The sequence below is a fragment of the Musa acuminata genome, chromosome BXJ3-9 (assembly GCF_036884655.1).
Source record: "Musa acuminata AAA Group cultivar baxijiao chromosome BXJ3-9, Cavendish_Baxijiao_AAA, whole genome shotgun sequence".
Lineage (NCBI taxonomy): Eukaryota > Viridiplantae > Streptophyta > Magnoliopsida > Zingiberales > Musaceae > Musa > Musa acuminata.
Window position 1 is genome coordinate 12,245,796 of NC_088357.1, and position 23,518 is coordinate 12,269,313.

Below are 23,518 nucleotides of genomic sequence, written 5' to 3' on the forward strand. Positions count from 1 at the left end.
AATCTCTCCTGGACCCCATGGACAGATTTCTTTTCTTTCCACTCTCTCTGTCTCTCTCACTTTTAATTTCAAGGGTAGAAAACCACATGAATGAACAAAATACAACACTTTTCTACATGACAAAGAACATGAAAATAGTTGGGAATTTGTCAAATACATAATGATAATAGATGCTTTATATAAAAGAAATACAATTAAGGAAAAGAAGAAATAGGACAACTGTAAATGCATCTGACACAAGAAAAGGTCTCTATGGTGAATTTGCTCAAGATAGTGATGATCTGGGCTCCACCAGAATATTCAGGATTAATTTGCTATTTGTATATATAGAGGCAGTTGGATCTCTGAATCTTTCAACCTACAGGAGGAGAGCATCACTTCCCAATTAGCCAACCATGCCAGAGTTGAGGATCTCCAAGAAGCACCACAAGCACATCAACAATCCCTTTCCTTCCACCCCAAAGTGCCTGCCTTTCATCCATGGAGGACTCTCCTTCAATCCACACAAGATTTCACAAGACCAGAATTATCAGATTGGGGAGGATTTCCAGCTTGCTTGGAGCTGTAGAAATGGTGGCTGCCTTTCGATCTCGCACCGATCTCAGCCTAACAGGAGCATATGGTCTACAATCCCAGGAGAGGCCTTCATATCTGCTGCAGCTGTCCAGACTCAGGTGGAGGAGAGCAGAGGCTCTTTTGCTATTAAGGATGGTGATGTCCTTTTCATCTGCAAGCACCAGTCTGTGGAAGAAATAAGGGTTCTTTATGAGGCGGACATTGAAGAGAATGCTGAAGATGATAATCTCTTATCTGGGTTTTCAAATTCAAACAATAAAGGAACTCCTGAATCATTCAATAAGTCTTACTCCCCGATTCTGATGATCACAGGAAGGCTCTTCAGTAAGAAGACTAACATACTTCCTAAGAAAAGCTTGTACCTGGGGAAGAAAAAAATCAGATTTGGATGGGCTAGGAAACCTTCATTTGTTGCTAGATACTGGTTTTTGTTTGAACAGAGGAGCAGCAATCAAATTGGTTTTTCTGTAAAGTTTGGTGAATATGATAAGAAATTGAGCCCAAGTGTAACAAAAAGAAGAATTCTACAGGGCTCAAGCTGGAAACTAATCCGAATGCAGCGTCAATGCATTGCATACATCTCAAGGCAAAGAGGTTTTGTTGCACTCTCATCACAGGATGAGCAAGGAGAAGAGCAAGTGGTTACAGAATTCAATAAAGTTTTCATCACATATGCGAGTGACAAAGATGAAAAGTTCTATGGTTTTGGGGAGCAGTTCTCCCATATGGAGTTCAAAGGAAAGAGGGTGCCTATAATTGTCCAAGAGCAAGGTATTGGAAGAGGAGATCAACCCATCACCTTCGCAGCCAATCTGATTAGTTACAGGTAATCATTATTTATTAGGGTTCTTTTAGAATCAAAATTGTAAATTCTCCTGCTTCGCAATTGACAGATCAGGAGGTGATTGGAGTACGACATATGCCCCTTCACCATTCTACATGACCTCCAAAATGAGATCCCTTTATCTTGAAGGATACAATTATTCAGCTTTTGATCTCACAAAGCCTGATAGAGTACAGATTCAGGTACTTGAATCTGACAAAAGCTATGATTTATTTGATTTTTAGTTGAATTTTCAAAAGTGACATTTGAGTTCTACAATTTTTGCTAATGGAATTAGAATGGACTCTTTGTGGAACACATTGCCTTTTCACTTCTTAACATGGAAGAGCATAAAAGATTTATGAAATCTTCCAACTCTGAATCTTACTTACCATGACAGAGTGAAATAGTTTTATCTTCATCAGAAAACAAAATAAAGTTGTGGGAAAATGAAATACTACACATTAGCTCACTTAAATGGCTATTTTTTGTATATCCATAATTACATAGTTAGGAAAAAAGAGACAAACCTGATACTAAGACAATCGACAACCTCATGTCTTGTGGCACTGTTGTCTTCGACAGCACAGTTTTGAGTCGCTTCAACTCTTAATCTTTTCTTCTTCATGATGTGACTTGTATTTCTGAAAGGGTACATATCAAACTTCTAGCCGCATGACAAACAACTAATGCAAATTCTTCTTACAGATATATGGAAATTATGCTCAAGGAAGAATACTGAATGGATATTCACCTGTTGAACTAATTGAAACCTATACAGAAACCATAGGGAGACCTCCAGTACTTCCAAACTGGATTATTTCTGGTGCTGTTGTCGGGATGCAGGGAGGCACAGAAGCTGTCCGCAGAGTGTGGGATCAATTACAGGATCATGACATTCCTATTTCGGCATTTTGGTTGCAGGTGATTGAAACTGATGCTAATATCATGATATGAACAATATTTCAAAGAAGAAAAATTATGATAAATACAAGATAAGCTCGGTAAGTCACATCAAATAATTATATGAAATGAAGTTACCACTACCAACAAGTTCAATCATGTCATTTGTGTTTGTTCAAGTGTGCGTGGCCTTAGAATAAATAGCAAATGGCTAACCACAGATCTAAGATCTTCAAAACTAGAAGGGAAGTCATGAAGAAATAGAAGCCACCACTTTGCAAAATTAGTGGTGTGAATTCATGACAACCTGTTACGACATCCTGCAACACATGAATGCATGTTTTCTATAATCTTTATTAAAATCTAGGTGATAACCTTGCAGGACTGGGTTGGCAAGAGGGAAACAGTAATTGGGTCACAATTATGGTGGAACTGGGAAGTTGATACCTGCCATTATGCTGGATGGAGAGAGCTAGTCAACGATCTTCGTACTCATGATATTAGAGTGATGACCTACTGCAACCCCTGCCTTGTTCCAGTAAATAACTTTCCCTCAGTGGAGCCCTTTCCAGTTTAATTAGATGGGTCAATTTCATTCAGTCATCAGTTTTAACTGAAAAAGAGATCATTGTCACTTGCAGACTGATGACAAGCCAAACAAATACAAGAATCTGTTTGAAGAAGCTAAGAGTTTAGGCATCTTAGTAAAAGATAAAACACAAGGAACATACATGATACCAAATACGGCTTTTGATGTGGGAATGCTGGATTTTACACATCCCGCAACAAGTAGTTGGTTCAAGAAAATTCTACGCGAAATGGTGGATACTGGAGTAAGAGGTTGGATGGCCGATTTTGGTGAAGGATTACCTTTAGATGCTCACCTCTATTCAGGTACTCAATAAAATTCTCTATTGTAATATTAGTATGATGTTTTAACATGTTGGAAACACTAACACAGTATTTATATTTTCACATAGATGAAGACCCCTTTGAAGCTCATAACAGATACCCTGAACTTTGGGCTAAGGTCAACAGGGAATTTGTAGATGATTGGGCAGCAACCTGTCATGGAAAGGAGAAGGAAGATCCAGAAGAAAACTTAGTCTTTTTCATGAGGGCTGGCTTCAGAGGTAGCCCTAAGTGGTCTATGTTGTTTTGGGAGGGTGATCAAATGGTAAGTTGGCAGGCTAATGATGGAATAAAGAGTAGCGTAACAGGTTTGCTGAGCAGTGGCCTCTCAGGTTTTGCCTTCAACCATAGTGATATTGGAGGCTACTGTACAGTAGACATGCCTATCATCAGGTACTGTCGAAGCGAAGAACTTCTCATGCGCTGGATGGAATTAAATGCATTCAATGTAGTATTCCGGACACATGAAGTAAGCACCAAAAAAATTCAGCTAGTAGCAAAGTTTGATTTCCATACTTCCCTAAGTGGAAGCATCACTAACATTTGTAGCATCTACAGGGAAACAAGCCATCGTCCAATTGCCAGTTTTACTCTAACAGAAACACATTAGCTCATTTTGCACGCTGTGCCAAGATATACAAAGCTTGGAAATTCTACCGAATCCAACTTGTAAAGGTACATTTTCATAAATGTATATGGATATTAGATTTTGTTTCAAAAAAAAATAATATCTATATGCAAGAAATCATCTTTTCATTTTTCTGATGTGCTTCTTTTGTTGATTTATTTTTCTCAGGAGGCAGCTCAGAGAGGCTTGCCTGTTGCTAGGCATCTTTTCCTCCACTATCCAGATGACAAGCATGTACATAGCTTGACATACCAGCAGTTCTTAGTTGGGACAGATATACTGGTAGTTCCTGTCCTTGACAAAGCCAAAAAGGAGGTCAAGGCCTATTTCCCTATGGCAGGTGGGTGTTCCTGGCAACACATTTGGACAGGAAAGATCTTCACCAGGCCTTTCAATCACCCGGGGCATAATCAAGGATTTGAAGCCTGGGTTGATGCTCCCATTGGCCACCCAGCTGTGTTTGTAAAGTGCGGTTCCCACATAGGAGAAGCATTTTTAAGAAACTTAAAAGCTCTTAACATACTATAGCTTGTGTTTATGATAAATGTTTCATTTATGTATTCAGAATATCATTCTTTTTTACTTATTTTAATATTCACTAATTTTAGAATTCATGATTGATTTGTTTTGGCAAGTAGCATGTTTATGATAAATTCAAATGATAACCTTTATTCTCAGAGAAATTGTGAAAATTATAGATGCTATCACTTCATTGATTGAGCAAAATTATATCAAAGTCCAATAGTTTTAAATTTCAAACAGCTACACAAAGTCATATGGATGTCAGATAACAATTGTGAAGTAATAAACTATTTTCCCGTTTATATATGCTGTCACTTCCTGGATTGTGCAAAAGCTATTTCAATTGCAATGCTTCTGAATTCCAAACAATTTAGATAACAACCAGTATTGTAATTATTAAGAGGCGAAGTTACACTTACAATGAATTAGAACCGTGTAGAGTGGAGGTAAATCTTCTGCTCACTTCACCAATTACCAATAACCTCTACTTTTACGGGTTTAACTATGCATGTCTTCCATCTTAACCAATGATCAACAGAAGAGCTTGCTTCACCATTGAAATTTATGAATAGATTTCAGCCTCCTGTTACTGTTGCTTTCTTTGTGAGTTCTTAATGACCTCGAATTTCTTTCATTGAATCTGAAGTGCTTCAAAGGGCATCCTTCATCTTAACCAATAAAACTGGGCAAAACTTTCTCTTGAATACTCTCCTGGTGATAAATTCATTATTATAGATGTTATTCTGGCAAATGCTTCTGTGCTTCTTCTGGAGTTGAGCTCTGCAAAACAAATTTAACATCTATGATCTTCAGATTCCAGTTTCAATGGATCCCTCAACTTTGTATCCTAAACTGAACAGAATAGTGAAATTTAAATGAACACCTTTTGTTCGTCATCACATGAAATATTTCAATAAAACACTCTAAAGGACAAAAAGAAAAAAAATAACATGCAAAGGAATCACTCCTTACAGGCATTTCATCGAACAGCTTCTGTGCATCCACAGCATGAATTCATCAAGTTGGCTACCATTTCCAATGCAGATCAAGTGTGGGTTAAGAAGCCCAATGTCTAACTATTTAATCCTCAACAGTCCCAAAGAGCATAATGCTGGATGGGCCTCTGCAACTCAAACCCACGGGATCGAAATGTAGGCATATTGGAGTATCTCTTGCCATTGAACATACACAAAACAAGCAGTTGGGACACCAGGTGGTTGCTTGTCAAGCAATTAAAGGTTGACTCTGTGTGATATACACAATCTGGAGAGAGAGAGAGAGAGAGAGAGAGAGAGCTTCAGAAGTTAATAAAAAGGTGATGATGGTAGTTTGGCAAGTCTCATAGTCCCACATTGAGAAAATTAGACTTGTTGTCTCGTCTTGGAACTATAAATAAGGGCCTGAGCTTTGATGTTAGACACACCACGAGAAGTACCACAGACACCACAAGAAGTACAGCAGGCATCACAAGAAAACCTGTTTATGGTTTGAAGTCTTCTTGTTTAGGAAGCTGAAGGTGTTTTATGGCCTAGGAACATTTCCTAAGGCATTTGTAAGTGTCCCTCTTTTATAATAGTAATTTGCTCCTCTTTCTTCCGTGGATGTAGGTCAAAGTCATTTGACCGAACCACGTATATCTGGTGTTCTGGTGTTTTGTTTGTTCTTGTCGCTTTTTTTATTTCCGCTTTATTGTCTTTGTTGTGTTGCCAAAATTACCCTTTGGTAAATATCCTGGGGCTAGCTCTAACAAACTGGTATCAGAGCCTGATTTTGGGATCTTTTGGCAACGATGACAATAACAAAGATTGTTGTCGAGAAATTCGACAGAAATGTCAACTTCGGCATGTGGCAACTCAAGATGGAGGCCATTCTGGTTCAAGACGGAGTTGATTTGGCACTTCAGGGTGCTGAGAATATTCCAGATGGTACGTCAAAGGAAGATCTTGCGGGTATGGATAAGAAGGCCCGATCCAGCATCATTCTAAATCTCTCTGACGAGGTTTTACGGGAGGTAGCTACAGAGACTACGGCTAAGAGCATGTGGGACAAGCTTAAAGCCTTGTACATGAAGAGGACAGTGGAGAATCGTCTCTACTTGAAGCAGAGACTATATATGCTTCAGATGATTGAAGGTACATCTATACTCTCGCATCTTGATAAGTTTGATTCTTTGGTTATGGATTTGGAGAATATAGATGCAAAAATTGATGATGAGGATAAGGCTTTGTTGCTCTTGTGTTCTCTTCCCCAATCTTTTAAGCATTTCCGTGATACTTTGATTTATCGAAAAGAAATAGTTTCTTATCAAGAAATTAAATCTGCACTGAAATCTAAGGAGCAGATAGACAAGAATATCACTGGGGAAAGTAGAGAGAATCAGGCTGAGGGTCTGGTTGTTAGGGGGAGAATGGATAAAAGAGAATTTGATAGTAGTAGATCTAAATCTAGATCTAAATCCAGACATAGAAATTTGGAATGCAGATATTGTCATAAAATGGGGCACATTAAATCTGATTGCTTTAAATTGAAAAATAAATTAAAGCAAAAGAAAAATTTTGTTGAGAAAACTATTGAATCCGCTGAAGCTAGTGTAGCATCCGATGAGAATTTTGGAAATATTTTCTTTGCTATTGATGACAGGACAAAGTCTAAAAATGAATGGATTTTAGATTCAGGTTGTTCTTATCACATGTGTCCCAATAGGGATTTGTTTTCTACATATGAATCTTGTAATGGTGGAATTGTTTTGATGGGCAATAATGCCGCATGTGATGTTGTTGGTAGAGGAACAATCCGAATTAAAATGCATGATGGTATTGTGAGGACGCTCACTAATGTTAGACATGTTCCTGATTTGAAAAAGAATCTCATCTCTTTAGGCACCCTAGAGGCCCTTGGGTGTAAATACACAGCTGAAGGTGGAGTTATGAAAGTTTCTAGAAATGCCCTTGTTGTTATGAAAGCTTGTAGGTCTGGTAGCTTGTATATTCTGCAGGGAACTACTATCACAGGTTCAGTTGCAGTTTCGTCATCATCATTGTCTGATTCTAACATCACCAAATTATGGCATATGCGTCATATGAGAAATATTCGACCACCACAAAGGTATGCAAATTTGGTTGCATATGCTTTGTCTGTTGCAGAAGAGACAAGTGAAGTTGATGAGCCTACTTCCTACTCAGATGCAGTTTCTTGTGATAATTCCGCTAAGTGGTTGATTGCTGAAGGAAAAGTCCTTGTTTAGAAAATTCATACGAAGGACAATCCAGCTGATATGTTTACGAAGCCTCTTCCGGTTTACAAGTTCAAGCAGTGTTTGGACTTGGTTGGTGTTCATTGTTGGTGATTGCCCGTTGGGGCTTTTGTGAAGAAGGTGGAGCAAGTTTTGTTGGGACATGCCAAGGTGGAGATTTGTTAGTTTGGCAAGTCCCATAGTCCCACATCGGGAAAATTAGACTTGTTGTCTCGTCTTGGAACTATAAATAAGGGCCTGAGCTTTGATTTTAGACACACCACGAGAAGTACCACAGACACCACAAGAAGTACAGCAGGCATCACAAGAAAACCTGCTTATGGTTTGAAGTCTTCTTGTTTAGGAAGCTGAAGGTGTTTTATGGCCTAGGAACATTTCCTAAGGCATTTGTAAGTGTCCCTCTTTTATAATAGTAATTTGCTCCTCTTTCTTCCGTGGATGTAGGTCAAAGTCATTTGACCGAACCACGTATATCTGGTGTTATGGTGTTTTGTTTGTTCTTGTCGCTTTTTTTAATTCCGCTTTATTGTCTTTGTTGTGTTGCCAAAATTACCCTTTGGTAAATATCCTGGGGCTAGCTCTAACAGATGATATCTTCAAAATTGATCTCGTTGTGGTGCATTTAAATTTACATAATGATATAACTTCTAATTTCATGCAAAATTAAGAAATATGATAACAGTATCAAAATATAAAAAATTTGAGCAATTAATTGTCAGGTAAAAATGTTCCTATCTTCATAATGTCTTTGCTGGAAATATATTCATGTGTAAGAGATTATATTTTCATATCGATAATGATTGAAATAATCGGATTATATATAATAGCCTTGACCCATAATTTAAAAGATTAACCCTTTGACTTAAGTTTGTGTTTGACTTATATGTTCTAATCAGAAGAATTGAGTTATATGTACTATGTTTGACTTATAACTTAGAAGCTCAAGTGCTTTTTGATGGAATTGGTATTAGTTAGATTCAAACACAATGATGATTGATTTATGTAGGCAAATTTTGCATGCACTAAAATTTTAAATTATCCAATTTCTCAATTGATCCCAGAGGTATTTATTTTTTTGACGAGGATGGAGGAGCAGCCGAGGAGGTGAAGTAGTAGAGTTGGTGAGACATGCCATTCCTTGGGAAAACGGTGTCCTCGAGGCGTCTATCAAAGGAATCCATCTGCGGCTGGTTCGAGGAGAGGACATATCATGGAGCTTAGGCATTCGGGAACTGCACGTCCGTCACTGCGACTGGTTGTTCTCATCGGAGCAATCCAACTTCTGGAAAAGCCTCGCCTCCCTCCATGATGAGCTGTCGCAGATTGCCCTGCATCCCTCAAAAGACTTCTTCTCTCAAAACTCCCCATGTTTAATATCGTTAATGGAATACATTACTCAGCTCGTATCTCTGCAAAGTTCATCCATTAGTTGTTGTCCAAACATATCATCTTCGCCTTCAGATAAGGAATTCGAGAGATTCCATAAGCTAAAATCGACGCCGATGGTGGTTTATGGTGATATTTCACCAGCCTTGAAGCTTCGACAACCTCGGGATGCCCAAAACTAGAGAGACGGTGTAAGCGAGGAGGGAAATTGATATTAGCAGAGAGCTATAGAAGTAGAGCAAAAATGGTTGCCGTCTTTTGCTCGAGCTACCAAAACATCTCATTTTTGTGTGGAAAAAAGGAAGGTATGCTGATCCTGTGTAATGGAGAAGAGGGCAGGTTTCCCCTGGACTCACAGAACGAGAGGTTCTTTGCTTCTTGGTTGGGTGTACGTAATGATTTGCTTCATGTTCTTGCTTTGCCTTGTGCCGAAAAGATGAACTTGCCGAGGCTGGAACGGTGGATTATTGTCGAAAAAGCAGAAGATTGATGGTGCATTTTTCGCTTTAAGTAGAGCATATTATCAGATTCCTGATGCTGTCTGTCTCCATTGGATGTGAAGTAATATGTCTGCACTCCATTGACACCAAGTCAATATGCGTAAGCAGTTTCTTCCGATGAATAGAAAGTTTATGAGACAGCAGGAGATAGCGGTCAGGAGATAGCAACTCCTCTCGGGTTGCATAGTTAAAGAAAACCGCTATGTAAGAAGAAGAAGAAGAAGAAGAAGAAGAAAGGAATTGTATCGTATGCTGCGTGCGATCCAGGGAAGCAGAAACTTTTTCGTTAACCGCTTTGTAAGAAGAGGAAGAAGAAGAAAGGAATAGTATCGTATGCTGCGTGCAATCCACGGAAGCAGAAACTTTTTCGTTAGTAGCTTGCATCCGCAGCTAACAAATTCCATCCCATCCAAGCGAGAAAGAAAAATAAGGTCGGAGAGGTGCAAAAGACTCGTATGCAACCTGAGATACATCGTCCATTGAACCTCCAGCACCACCATATTCTGACAACAATAATCATGGTTGTCGAGGCACTTCTCTCGTCCTTCTTGGAAATTCTGATCGACTCAACGAAGAAGAGCGTAGTCCGGCAGATAGGTGCTGTCTGGGGTCTGGAGGAGGACCTGGAAAAGCTTGAGAGGACGTTGTTGCGGATTCAATCCATCGTTGGAGATGCAGAGGAGCAGCAGATTAAGGACACTGCCGTCAAAAATTGGTTGACGGCACTCAGGGATGCGGCCTACGCTGCAGAGGACGTTCTCGACGAATTTAATCTCGAAACCCTCAGGAAGAGTAACAGAGCAATCGAGAACAAGATGATGGGCAAGGTCAGTGACTTCTTTTCATCCCATAATCCACTTTGTTTTCGATTCAAAATGGCAAGGAAATTGAATGAAGTAGTAAAGAGTATAGATAAGATTGCAGCAGAGAGTCGTAAGTTCAATTTTGCAGTTCGCACACAAGAGCAAACCCCCCCAACTGTACGACAAACACACTCTTATGTCGTGGAATCGGATGTTATTGGTAGAGGCGAGGAGAAGGATGAGATAGTAAAGCTGCTAATAGAACAACAGGACGAGAATGAGAAGATTGCAGTCCTCCCTATAGTTGGCATGGGAGGATTAGGAAAGACTACCTTAGCTAAACTGATCTACCAAGACAAGCGGGTGGAGAGGCATTTCCAATTGCGTATTTGGGTTTGTGTGGGCTCTGTTTTTGATCTGGGAGAGATTCTTAAAGCGATCATCAGTTCCGCCACTGGGAGACAGAGCGACCTGAAATTTATGGACATGTTACAATGCAGTGTTCGAGATGTATTGGCCGGGAAAAGATATCTGCTTGTGTTAGACGACGTGTGGAATGAAGACTCATCGAAGTGGGACGACTTAAAAGCGCTGTTAGCCTGCGGAGGAGACGGAAGCAGAGTTGTCGTGACCACGCGTAGTGATGGAGTGTCGTCCATGATGGGCACGCTCACCACTCACAAGCTGGCATTCCTATCTGAAGAAGATTCATGGGATTTGTTCAGGAGAAGAGCATTTCCAAGCGGACAAGATGATGATAAGCAGCAGCATCAAAATCTGGTGGAGATTGGAAAAGCCATTGTAACAAAGTGTGGGGGATTGCCTCTCGCAGTAAAGGCCCTGGGCAGCATGCTGAGCTACCAGAATGATGAAAGGGAGTGGTCTGCTATAAAGGAAAGTAACATCTGGGCTACCAAAGTTGGTGAAGTTGATATCCTGCCTGCATTGCTTCTGAGTTACAAATGACTTGCCTTCGCACCTGAAGTGATGCTTCGCCTTCTGTGCCATATTCCCCAAAGATTACGAGATAGAAGTGGACATGTTGATTCAACTGTGGATGGCTCAGGGGTTTATTCCATCGAAAGGAACAGCAGAACCGGAGGTTAAAGGCCACCGAATTTTCATGGAGCTACACAAGAGATGCTTCTTTCAAGATGTATGCCGAGTTAAAGAACGTAGACTTCTTGGGTAATATCGTGCATGCTTATTTTAGTTGGAGACGGTATGAGTCAGAAGCCAAAGGATATTGCAGTTTGAGGACATGCAAGATGCACGACCTCATTCGTGACCTTGCACAACATATATCAGGGGAAGAAGGTGTTGCGTTGCTAGAGCCATGCACCGCCACAGCACCAAAGAAAAATGTGCATCACTTGTCCTTACCAGGCACCTCCTCGTCTTACAAAATCCACGAGACGCTGGGGAAATTTCCTGCGCTGCGGACGCTACTGGTACGAGATGCATATTTTGGAAAAGCTGTGGACAACATTTCAAGACCGGCCAAATTAAGAGTGTTAGGATTCCATAATTTAAATGCTACGATGTTGCTAAATCTAGCACAACATCTCAAGCATGTCAGATTCCTGGACATTTCTTACTCTAAAATAGCGGAGTTACCTGAAGCTATCACCACGCTGCTCAACTTGCAGACGTTGAAGCTTTCTGGATGTCAACTACTACGTAAGTTGCCAAGTAAGATGAAGAATATGAGTGATCTCAGGCATCTCTATCTCGATGAATGTACGGAGCTGAGGGACATGCCCGAAGGCCTGGGGAGATTAAGCTGCTTGCACACATTGTCAAAATACATCGTGGGTGTTGGTGCTGGGAGAGGAATAGGACAGCTAAAGGAGTTAAACCTTTCAGGCAAACTAGAGATATATGGCCTGGGAAAAGTGAGAGATGCTGCAAATGCAAGAGAAGCTAATCTCCATTCTAAACGAGACCTACACTCTTTGTCACTATGTTGGGGAGTTGTCGAATGGACTGAGAAAGAATCACTTTCCGAGAATGTTGAGACGAGAGCTGAGAATAGCGAGGTGTTATTGGAAGCACTGGCACCACCCGACGGCATAAAGGCTCTATCGATCTGGGGCTACGGAGGAGTCAGGTTTCCGACGTGGACATCAGATGAGCAATTGTTGAGTCGGTACCAGCTGCTGGTGGAGATTCATCTCGGTGGATGCAGACATTGCCAGCATCTCCCTTCGTTTTGGCAGCTGCCCTCGCTCGAGGTGCTCTGTTTAAAACATATGTATTCCCTGAAGCATATCATCCGTGGTGAAGGTGGAGGTGATTGCAGAGAACAAACATTCCCGGCATTGAAAAGGCTGGTTCTGGAGGGGATGCCAAGCTTGGAGCAATGGTGGGAGGTGGAGGGTGGCGGAGCAGTGGAGGAGGGGAAGTGCTTCCCGCACCTTGTTGAGCTAAGAATCTCAGAGTGCTCGAAGTTGGGATCAATGCCACGGTTGCCTTCCCTCAAATTTCTGGGTATGCCGAGCGGCAACAGGATGTTGTTGGGATCGATTGAGAACCTGAGCACATTAGCCTGTCCTCTTGATTTACGCTGATAGTGCAACTGTAGATGCCGAGACACGTTTTACCTTTCCTCGTGATCTACAGTTCCTTGAAGAATTACGTATCGTTGGACGCAACGAGATCGAGATACAGGGAGAGGACACGAAGGCATCATGGAGCATAGGGCTTCGACAATTGTATACCAGTGACTGCGACTGGTTGTTCTCATCAAGGCGGTCCATGTTTTGGAAAAGCCTCGTTTCCATTCACGCTCTGACAATCGATTCTTGTGAAGATCTGAGGACGTTCCCTGAGGAGTTTCAAGGCTTGAAGTCCTTGAAATCATTAGTTGTAATGGATTGTGGCAACCTGATTGATTTCTCGCCTGCACTTCCATCATCATCAACAACAATACCAATTGGACTCCCACCGGAGCTAGAAGATCTTTGCATCATTGAATGTGGGGGATTGAAAAAAATGCCTAGGTGCCCCACGTCCCTCAAAAGACTCAATATTCTTGATTGCATAAGTCTAACTTCATTAACAGAAGACATTGGTCAGCTCACCTCTCTCGAGAGTTTATTTATTGATGATTGTCCAAACCTACTGTCCTTGCCACTTGAACTGCAACACCTCACGATGCTTCATCGGGTGTATATCGAGGATTGCCCGAAGCTTAAATCATTACCCCAAGATTTGTGCCAATATCTCTCCGGCCTCCAATCCGTAACGATTCCAATCTTGGGGAAACAATTCAAAAAAAAGAGGGAAGGCATCTAGTGTCACGCATTCCAGAATCAACAATTATGGAAGGTAGCAAAGCTTTCTCTTTTAATTAGCATTTAAATTTTAGTGCATGCAAAAGTTGCCTATGAGATTAATCACAATATTGGTATCATAATAACTTTTAAAATATATCAATGCAAATTAAAGTTTCAACTAATAGTTAGTTTGGAGGAGGGGACAAGTTGGTTCAATAAAATCCCAAGTAAACTAGTGAACACTTGGGTAAGAAGCAGAAAGACAGATTTTGAGGATTTGATTTTAAGACTTTGCAGTGATTTGACAATATATTTACCAATCAAACTAGCTAGCACATTCATAGATGGTAAAGTTGGATTAAGAAAATAGTTTCTCTATTTTCTTTTACGATAATCATACATTAATTCTTAGTTTAAATACTGATTATTTACCCGAAAACAGGTTTTAACAATTGTAAAGTAAAAAATCTTTTTAAGGGATTGTAGATGCTATCACTTCCTTGGTTGTATGAAATTATTTCAAAATTCAATACTTTTAATTTTTAAATTGATACATTGTATTCAGTCACATGAATGTCTAGGGACAATCATGAAGTGCCATTCTGTTTTCATGTACATAGATGATATCACTTTATTGATTGTACAAATTTTTTTGAAGTTTTAATACTTCTAATTAAAAAAAAGATTATTTCAAATTTTAAAAATAACATCATATGTTGAGCATGGAGTAGGGTGACATTGCACATACAATGGTAATAAATCTTCTAAATGTTTGATGCTTCTTGTGTCTTTTCAGGTTACCACTGCTTAATTGTTTCCAGATATCTTTTATTGTGAAACTGTTGATATATTGCGGGAACTGTATTCCGGCATTATGCATATAATTGTGGAAATAGACTCGAAGACTCTGTACAACAGGGAGGCTCTGACTCTTAAAACTTTTAAGTATCCTCATGCAGTTGAAGAAATATCATATGCTATGCAGTTAGGAAAATCTCATTCGTTATGCTTACCGGTTTCTATGTAATAGTCTTTGGAATATATATATGTATAACATGAAGATAATAGGGTGACAATAGTCGCCTTGTTGTTTGAGGAGAGATTGACCTTCTCATCTTGATCTTTTGATTCACGTCCATGTTGTCTTGTTGGTGAATGTTTTAAACAATTGTGTCAATAACCATGGCAAATCCTAAACATCTATAGGGACACCGAAGTTCTAATCCTTGGACATGCGCATAATTTTTATATTTGTGATTCAAATTGGAGTTGTAAATCTTGTAGTGACTACAGCATACAACATCGAACTAACATGTAAAAAGGGTTTATCTTTTTATCTATTTTGACAAAAGCCTCACCGCTCTTCTTTTTCTCTCCACAATCGAATAGTTCGGAGGAAGAAGAGCATTCATCATCAAAAAGAGGACGTCAATTGCATGAATACAGCGTGATGAGCTAGCAAAACTTTCCATGGACAAGAAAACAAGGCATCGTGGAACACAGAAGCAAGCAGTGATGTCAAGAAAAGATTACATATCTCGGAGGTGTCATTTCGACTTGTCTGCCCTCACTGTCATCTAGCTTTTAGTTTATGCAGTGCAGATACAAACCAAAACTAGGATCCATGCACAAAGCTCCTATATTATGATCAGCACCTGCACCAGATGCAAAATATCATGTAGTTCTTCAGTTTTTAGGCTGCTGTTGGAAGTTGCTTCGACTTACCTGAATTCATGTAACCTAAAGATCTCGCTGTGCTGCTTACATCCATAAAGTCAAACTCTCGAGTCTTGACGTATGCAAAGTCAGTTGTATGCAAAGTCTGATCTTGGAAAAGTTGTATGCAAAGTCAGTTGACTATTCAGAGATACAATAGAGATACATTAGAAATTCAACTCCGTGATGTCCGCAACTAGAAAACCTTGAGACTATTGAGGTAGACGAGCAAAACCGCTGGTGATCGATTGGACTGTCGACAAGAAGCTCTTGAAATTTCTACGGATGATGACACAGCTCCTCTTTATTACGTAACGATGACATAGCATGCAGTCCAAGCCACATCGATTTTTCTAATCCACAGGGAACGTAATGCAGTCTCTCTCTACATCACAATGTATATAGAGTGTAAGAAAAGAAAGAACATGTTATGTCAAGTATTACTGATTCTTTTATATATTCATTTACGTTAGATGAACTGTGGGGAACCTTTTGGTGTAAGAATATTGTAGATGTAACAGATGATTACATTTTAGAGTTTTCTCAAATATAACAACTGAAATAGTTACTCGATTCTTCTTCCTGCTTCTCTAATATTATCTCCAATCTTGTTTTGATTGCATATTTGGTGCAAATTAACCTCCATTATGTATGGTACAATTTCATATTTACAGCATATTTAGTTCCGCTAAGTATTGATTTGCATCACAACAATAACATCATCATTATAGAGAAGATGACGCATCATACCATGAATATTTCACATTTGATTCTCAAATTATGAGACATGACTCCTCATTCTAGAAGAGTATATTAGAAGAAAACTAAGTGTATATAATGCACGGAAAGAAAAATAAAAAACAACTGAATCTCTAAAAGTAGACGAGTATACAAATCATTAAAATTTCTTTTATAAGAATTACTAATAAAAGTTTAACTTATTTACATTTAGTTTTCCAAGATCAATTAGAATAAATGCATCTACTAGAGTTTTTCAATGTCAATCAATCAATTTCTAAGAGAGCGATGTCCTTTATCCTTTCTAAATCAAGTACAAGTTGTTATGGCATCATTGTCGTCCTTTAAGGCAAATATTATTACATTAAAATGCATCTTTAGATTTTAGGCAACTCGCTTCACTAAAAGTAGTATAATTCCATTAAGCGCTTACAGATACTATTCATACATATATTAGAAGAGGTCAGGGAAGAAAAAGTGATTCACATCAACTAAGGATGGCTCTTAATTACTTCAACTTCTAATTACATAACTCGATATCAGTCACAAATCATAGAGGACACACGGTATCCGAATCAACCATTAAAGAACGCACAAGTAATATGCATACGTCAATCGAAAAATTACAATATGTAGTGTGGTTAGGGTTTTTGGCGTACCAATTAGCCTATATTTTGAAGGCAAATCCATAATTAAATATTAAAAAAGAGTCAATCATTTTTTTTGGCAGTCTTTTTTTTCTTGTTTTTATTGAGCAAGTAGGCTAAATCCACGAAACTGCACATCCATACATGTCTTTGTCTCAAGGTCCTAACAATTAATGTCGAGAAAAAAATATAGAATCTCATGGTGATAAATCACTTAGTGGTTATTGGGCTTGCGTTGAATTATCCATTTTAGATATATGAGTGTACTCATACGATTTTACTTTTTAGAGCACATTAACTCTAAAAAGAATTTTTAAGGGTAAAGAAGATTCGACGGACTCCTACTCCTTAATTAATATAAGACTAAATGACCTTATTATATAGCTATAACAAGACTTACTCTTTGCTTTAACTATATTATAATAGCTCGCTCGAGGGCCATCACTTTTGGTTTTGATCAAATTATTGAAGGCCACTGTGAAGTCAGATAGCATGATAGAGCATTTTGATTCTTTCAATTGGATTCCTGCATATTTGTTTCTCATCTTGGATTATTAGTTCATGGAGCCTTAACCTTATAGCAGCACAGATATTCTCAACAAGAACAGTGTGAATACATAAACATCATCAAACGTAGAAATAGTCAAAGAAGTGGTGCTATACATGCGATTGAGCTTTTCGGGACTTCTTTTCGTGGAGCTTAACATCCCTCTCTGTTTCAACAAATCCCACAGCAATTATGGACCTCAAGAAGTAACACCCGTTCGTTTGATTTGGGTAGTTCATGATTTTTCTGAAGCCTCCTGTATTGGAAGTTTCATTAAAAGAAAGTGTAGCTTTCAGAGGCCACATAAGAGAGTAGATGAACTGTAGCTTTCAGATGCCACATCTGTTTCATTCCTTATGCCAGCCTGATGTCAGTCAAAGCATTGTTTAGGTGAAGGCTGTGTGGGGAAGTGTTGAGTTGATTCACTCGGGTGTTACAGATCTGGTTGAAACATGGAATCAGCAAGATAACATGGAACAGATGCTAAATGCCAACAAGTCACAGCAATCTGCTCCCGTTCCCACCAAATCTGCCATGTTTGTTGCTGTTCTTCGTCTCTCTTCTGCTTTCCTACAGTTAAATCCCAACTGTTGTGCATTCTTAGGGGGGGCCATTCACTAGGTTTGCAAAATGGATTCATTTGATCGTCCAGCAAAAGTTTCAACTTCCTTTATCTACTGCATCTCGTCTTATCCTCCAAGTTTTCATCCCATTGAGAGAGAGAGAGTGAGAGTTTCCATCACAAATTCAGCACAATCATTTTCACCTTTTTCCATTTACTTCCACCATGTTATGTGAAATAAAAAAAAAAGAATGAAAACGACCAAATCTTTTTCTTTTAGACCATTTCTTATGGATGAAGCAAAATTTGTCTTTCATGTTGAATGAATCATAGAAATAACAATTGATATTAACTTACATGCTTTTTGATACATTAACACTGGCAATCTGGATGGAGGATTGATTTAGAGAACAGACTGGCACCTCTTCATCTTTTTTATGCTTGTTTCATGCTGCAGTTAACATAAACCTACCAACGAAAACGTGATCGTATTTTGAACAAAATTTTATAGCTTCCGTTTCATGTCTGTACATTTTATTTCTTGTATAGTTTAATGTTAAAGATTGCTATGGGCGCAGAAAAGTAAAAAATTGATGTTCACATTTTTTTACTCTCTTAGCGGCTATTTGTAGCACTTCCGGGCTTCATCACGAGGAGAAGACTCTCATAGATTGCACCATCGGCAGCAGTATGGCGATCGATCCCTACCTCGTGGCCGCCACCGCGCTCTGCCTCCTCGTCCACCTCCTCCTCCACCGCTTCCTCCGCAAGTCGCCTTCCCGCTTCCCCTACCCGCCGGGCCCCCGGGGGCTCCCCATCCTCGGCTCGCTTCTCCTCGTCGGGGCCAGCGCGCACTCCAGCCTCGCCCGCCTCGCCGAGCGCTACGGCCCCATCATGTTCCTCCGGCTGGGCTCTCATGGCTGCGTCGTGGCCTCCAACGCCGACGCTGCACGCGCCTTCCTCAAGACAGTCGACGCCCAGTTCGCCAACCGCCCCGACCCCATCAGCGCCCGCGACGTCAGCTACCAGCGCCAGAACCTGGTGATGGCCGACTACACCCCGACGTGGAAGCTCCTCCGCAAGATGTGCAGCCTGCACCTCCTCGGCGGCAAGGCCTTCGCCGACTGGGCCCCCGTCCGCCGGGACGAGTTCCGGCGCATGGCCCGCTCCCTGCACGGCCTGGCCGAGGCCGGCGAGCCGGTGGAGCTGATGGACGTGCTGGTGTGCACGCTGGCCAACGTCGTCGGGTTGATCTTGGTGAGCAGGCGGGTGTTCGACGCCCACGGGGAGGAGTCCAACAAGTTCAAGGACATACTGGTGGACATGCTGACCGGCGGCGCGCAGTTCAACATCGGCGACTTCTTCCCGTCGATCGCGTGGATGGACCTGCAGGGGATACAGAAGAAGATGTTGAGCGTGCACTTGAGGTTCGACGCCATGGTGACGAAGCTGTTCGACGAGCACGAGGCGGCCAAGGGGGAGCGGCAGGGGAGGCTGGACTTCATCGACAAGGTCATGGCCAACAAGGTGACGGAGGACGGGGAGACCATCTCGGAAGTCAACGTTAAAGCACTCATCTTCGTAAGTTTTCCGATGGGAATCATCTCTTCAAATTACTGCTTTGTTATCTTCAATGAACAGTGTCTCAAGGTCAACGGTATTATCCATTGTTTGTCGAGTTCATAACAATATGACCACCACCAGATTCCGGCCGCCTCCTATATCTTCGTTTGATAGCAACTTTTTCACCTTTCCACGCTCGTGCTTTGGGCTTTCTTGGACACTTATCGGCTGTGTCTCGTCGTATACACATCAAGAATGAAGATGGTAGTGGCATGTCAACGCCGTAATGAAGTGTTTGATACGACTTTTGTCCTGTTCAATACTTAGCCTATTAATGAAGTCAGGCTCTTCTGCGTACACTTGTCCGGGCAAGATTGAGCAAAACGAGCAGAAAGTAAGGGAGTGATTTAGCCAATGACTTAGTTTTCAATACGATGTTGGTGGCAGGGTAGATAGATATGATAAGATTGACAGCTTGGATCATATGGGTGTCTGTTTTGAGGCTCTCTTGATTCCATTCCATGTAATGCATTTCTCTGAGTTGATCTGACTCGAACAGTGTGCATAACAAGCTGTGTTGATGCAGGACCTGTTCACGGCCGGCACCGATACCTCCGCCATCATCGTCGAGTGGGCCATGGCGGAAATGCTCAAGAACCCGGCGATCCTCAGCCGCGCGCAGGCGGAGTTGGACGATGTGGTCGGCCGCGACCGCCTGCTGGAGGAAACCGACCTGCCGAAGCTCGCATACCTGCAGGCGGTATGCAAGGAGGCGATGCGGCTGCACCCGTCCACCCCTCTCAGCCTCCCCCACTTCTCCCACGAGGACTGCGAGGTGAACGGCTACTACATCCCCAAGAACACCCGGCTCCTCGTCAACATCTGGGCCATCGGGCGGGACCCGGAGGTGTGGGAGGAGCCGCTGGTGTTCGACCCCGACCGCTTCATCACCGGCAAGGGCGCGAGGTACGATCCGCAGGGGAACGACTTCGAGTTCATCCCCTTCGGGGCGGGGAGAAGGGTGTGCGCGGGGAAGCTGGTGGGCATGGTGTTCGTCCAGTACCTGTTGGGCATGCTGGTGCACGCCTTCGACTGGAGCCTCCCCGACGGCGAGGAGCTCAACATGGACGAGAAGTTTGGCCTGGCTCTTCCCAAGGCTGTGCCTCTCAAAGTTTTTCTGCGCCCGCGCCTGTCGCCGGCGGCCTACGCCTGATCTCCCTCCCTCTCTATCTATCTATCTATCTATCTATCTATCTATCTCTCGTTCTCTCAGCTCAGAAATTGAAAGGTAGCTAGCTGTACAAGAACGTAGCTTCTCTACCTGTGATACGATTGCCGGCAAAACTATTGTCGATTTGTGTAGCTACATCAAAAGACTGAGACTGGGATGGCTTGAAGAACCATAGAATATGAATGAATACACCTGCATCGTTACACGACAGATGTTGGCAGCTAGATATGCTTTGATGACAATCATCATGTTGTTGTTGTAGATCAAGATGGACTGAGGCCTCAACAGGATTGGCCAGTTTCAGTCCCAGAATTGACCACTGGCTGCATTGGCTTTTGGCATGCTTGAGAACATTAGGATTACTGGCGACTTGATCATCGTTCTTAAAAAATTAATTGAAAATATCACTTGTGTAACAATATATTAATAAAGATCTCAAAATAGATATTCTAATGTCATCTTAAACATCATAAATCCAACATATGCTTCAGCAATCATTCTTCAAGAAAGAGGGAGAACTTCTTAAACCCAAAAAGGGGGAGGGAGAGAGAGAGAGAGAGAGTCAGTTGAGTGAATTGGTTTTGATGAACACTAAGTAGGTAGAAATAAAACTAAAATTAAGACCATAATCGATTATTTCGATTCCAATTCAAACTGATAAATTTAAAAATAAATAAATAAAATAAATAGTCAACATTAAAATCGACCGATCCTTTGGTCCCAACGTTGATCATCGGATCGAGGGTGGCAAATAACCAATTTTCCCGATCAAACATCAATCAAGAGTATTTTGATTATTTTGTAATTTAAATTATGAAGAAAAGATAAATTTATCCTTTCCAATAGCTAAATATCAACTAGTTTAAGGGTATTTAAAAAAATCTCAAAATATCTATAAATCATAATACTCTGAGCTCTCTGATTCATTAATCAATCATAATACTCCGATAAGCTGTCTAATTACAAGAGCATTCTCTCCCTCTCCTAATTAATGTCTCACAAGACACAAACGTTGGCAGCTAAACAAGCTTTGGTGATTGTTGCTGTAGATTAAGATGGGCTGAGGCCTGAACACTGCATTCGAGTTGTGACAGTCTCGCCCCAGAGTTGGCCACCGGCTGAATCTTAAATCTGATGCTTTAGGATCACTGGACTTGTTCATCATTTTTAAAGATTGAATTGGGGATCACAAATCCTACAAGTTTAAGGAGTTAGGAAATGACTTAATAAGCAAATCGGTTTAGGCTTGATATGATCGATATAAGATTTGAGAACTCATGACATATTTTAATATTATCTTAAAGATCATAAATGCTTTAACAATCCATAGATAACTTTTCCCACCCCAAAAAAGTTGGGTTTGATGAACACTATGCAAACTGAACGCAAGACATGGGAGAATTACTCTAAATCTTATTCCATAAAAATAATTCAGATGCAGCATATTACCGCTTGAACATGGATGCATATAGGAATGACTGGTTCAGTGCTTGAAAGTATAAAAGCAACAGCACTTCAAAATAAAAAGGATCAGAGACTGACTGTCTCTGATAGAAGTGGATGGTTCCAACAATTAATTGCCTCTCTTTAAACGACAGAAGCAAAACAGTCTCTTCTTCCCCTGCGATTTGAACCAAAAACTAAATACTCTTTTGTTCCATATCAGAGAAGAAGAACATGGTGCGAGAGTCAGCTGTGACTTATGCCTTTATTGCAGCGATAGAGGTCAGATGTGACCAAAACACAATCTGGAGGATTAGCTCGGAGAACAAAGCAGCAAAAAAGAAAGAAAGACGCCATGGTCCACATCCCGTGAGGATAAGATGACGAGTGGGAATTGTAAGGATCATAGAGGGAATACAATTGGCTCTTTCATCTGCTCATCATGTATTATTCCTTTCAGAAATATATTATTGTAGCATTTTCTCGTACACAAGCCTCACCATGAACTGTTGTGGTCGCCGTTTGTTTGCTTCTATTTTTCTTGATTGCTTCGCTGCAAGGGCAAGTCTCCTGTCAGCATATGAACTCTGCTCTCTCAATTCCGTCCTTACTCTCGCTTCGTGCCAAAGCCGTCATCTCTGAGTTCACATCCTTGTTTGGCCTCGAAAGCACTCATGGGACGTCGAGAACACGACAATATCATGCAAGATAGCAACAGTCACCCAAGTTTCTCGATTATTTCTCCCAGGTTGGTGATGGATCATCTTCCTGCGTCAACCTGCAACTAAATTGCAAACAAATCGTTGTCTTATTTCTTTTTCTTTTTTTTTCTATATATATATATATATATATATATATATATATATATATATATATATATATATATATATATATATATATGTGAAACTCAAATAATAATTTATTACTCTTCTAGATATTTGTTACTGTTAAAATGGACATCAATCGATTGACTTGATCACTAATTTGAAACATATTAAGTTAACAAATCAAATGATCTTTCAGAAGTATTTGAGCTGACGACTTCTTCAGAGCTTAGTTTTTTTTTTTATCACGTATTTTCGAATATATTTATAATATATTAATTATTCTCACATCAATAGTGAACTAAAATTTAGGTACTTTTATAAGGATTCGATGAGTGCACTAATTTTAATTTTAATTTTAATATTTTGATGGATGATTTATATCAAATAAAATTATCTCATTTGATCAAATCGTGATATTAGATCTCGACTAAAGCTTAATAAGTTCATCAAATATAAATATTCTCTTTTAGATATAATGCTTATATAGTATCGTATCATCATATGAAATGAAGCCACGTAATCATTTGGTTAAGTGGACTATCAATGGCCAATTGGATACCATGTATAAACATAATTGGTTACTTAGAGTCTTAATTATTAGCCACATGTCGAGTTTTATTAAAAATTACAATCCTTTTTTAATCTTGCTTATATTCATAG

The 23,518-nt window shown here is 40.4% G+C and overlaps 4 protein-coding genes and 1 long non-coding RNA gene across 5 annotated transcripts; 4 read left to right on the forward strand and 1 right to left on the reverse strand.

Moving 5' to 3' along the window:
- The first annotated feature begins 395 nt into the window (after positions 1 to 395).
- On the forward strand, positions 396 to 4,456 carry LOC135649019 (uncharacterized). Its single transcript, XM_065167113.1, has 8 exons — positions 396 to 1,402; positions 1,470 to 1,602; positions 2,108 to 2,323; positions 2,685 to 2,840; positions 2,944 to 3,196; positions 3,283 to 3,683; positions 3,773 to 3,889; positions 4,011 to 4,456. The coding sequence occupies exons 1-8, from the start codon at positions 396 to 398 to the stop codon at positions 4,368 to 4,370; spliced, it is 2,643 nt and encodes an 880-aa protein (XP_065023185.1). The 3' UTR covers positions 4,371 to 4,456.
- LOC108953766 (uncharacterized) lies at positions 605 to 5,806 on the reverse strand. Its single transcript, XR_010501160.1, has 5 exons — positions 5,337 to 5,806; positions 4,784 to 5,144; positions 2,154 to 2,339; positions 1,930 to 2,043; positions 605 to 741 (listed from the first exon to the last, which is right to left on the reverse strand). It is a non-coding gene; the product is annotated as an uncharacterized LOC108953766 (long non-coding RNA).
- A 4,051-nt stretch (positions 5,807 to 9,857) lies between these two features.
- LOC135649205 (putative disease resistance protein RGA3) lies at positions 9,858 to 11,440 on the forward strand. The gene has a single exon (XM_065167386.1). The coding sequence runs from the start codon at positions 9,959 to 9,961 to the stop codon at positions 11,270 to 11,272; it is 1,314 nt and encodes a 437-aa protein (XP_065023458.1). The 5' UTR covers positions 9,858 to 9,958; the 3' UTR covers positions 11,273 to 11,440.
- Positions 11,441 to 11,504: 64 nt separating this feature from the next.
- LOC135649206 (putative disease resistance RPP13-like protein 1) lies at positions 11,505 to 14,712 on the forward strand. Its single transcript, XM_065167387.1, has 2 exons — positions 11,505 to 13,636; positions 14,381 to 14,712. The coding sequence occupies exon 1, from the start codon at positions 11,575 to 11,577 to the stop codon at positions 12,874 to 12,876; it is 1,302 nt and encodes a 433-aa protein (XP_065023459.1). The 5' UTR covers positions 11,505 to 11,574; the 3' UTR covers positions 12,877 to 13,636; positions 14,381 to 14,712.
- Positions 14,713 to 18,323: 3,611 nt separating this feature from the next.
- Positions 18,324 to 20,798, forward strand: LOC135648361 (flavonoid 3',5'-hydroxylase 1-like). Its single transcript, XM_065165994.1, has 2 exons — positions 18,324 to 19,375; positions 19,944 to 20,798. The coding sequence occupies exons 1-2, from the start codon at positions 18,485 to 18,487 to the stop codon at positions 20,568 to 20,570; spliced, it is 1,518 nt and encodes a 505-aa protein (XP_065022066.1). The 5' UTR covers positions 18,324 to 18,484; the 3' UTR covers positions 20,571 to 20,798.
- The last annotated feature ends 2,720 nt before the right edge of the window (positions 20,799 to 23,518 follow it).

Bases quoted from the DNA above. Each gene is read 5' to 3' on its own strand.
- LOC135649019 (XM_065167113.1), top strand. From the start codon at position 396: ATGCCAGAGTTGAGGATCTCCAAGAAGCACCACAAGCACATCAACAAT. The intron at 1,603-2,107 runs GTACTTGAATCT...TTCTTCTTACAG, and splicing joins CTGATAGAGTACAGATTCAG to ATATATGGAAATTATGCTCA. The intron at 2,841-2,943 runs GTAAATAACTTT...TGTCACTTGCAG, and splicing joins GCAACCCCTGCCTTGTTCCA to ACTGATGACAAGCCAAACAA.
- LOC135649205 (XM_065167386.1), top strand. From the start codon at position 9,959: ATGCAACCTGAGATACATCGTCCATTGAACCTCCAGCACCACCATATT.
- LOC135649206 (XM_065167387.1), top strand. From the start codon at position 11,575: ATGCACGACCTCATTCGTGACCTTGCACAACATATATCAGGGGAAGAA.
- LOC135648361 (XM_065165994.1), top strand. From the start codon at position 18,485: ATGGCGATCGATCCCTACCTCGTGGCCGCCACCGCGCTCTGCCTCCTC. The intron at 19,376-19,943 runs GTAAGTTTTCCG...GTGTTGATGCAG, and splicing joins ACGTTAAAGCACTCATCTTC to GACCTGTTCACGGCCGGCAC.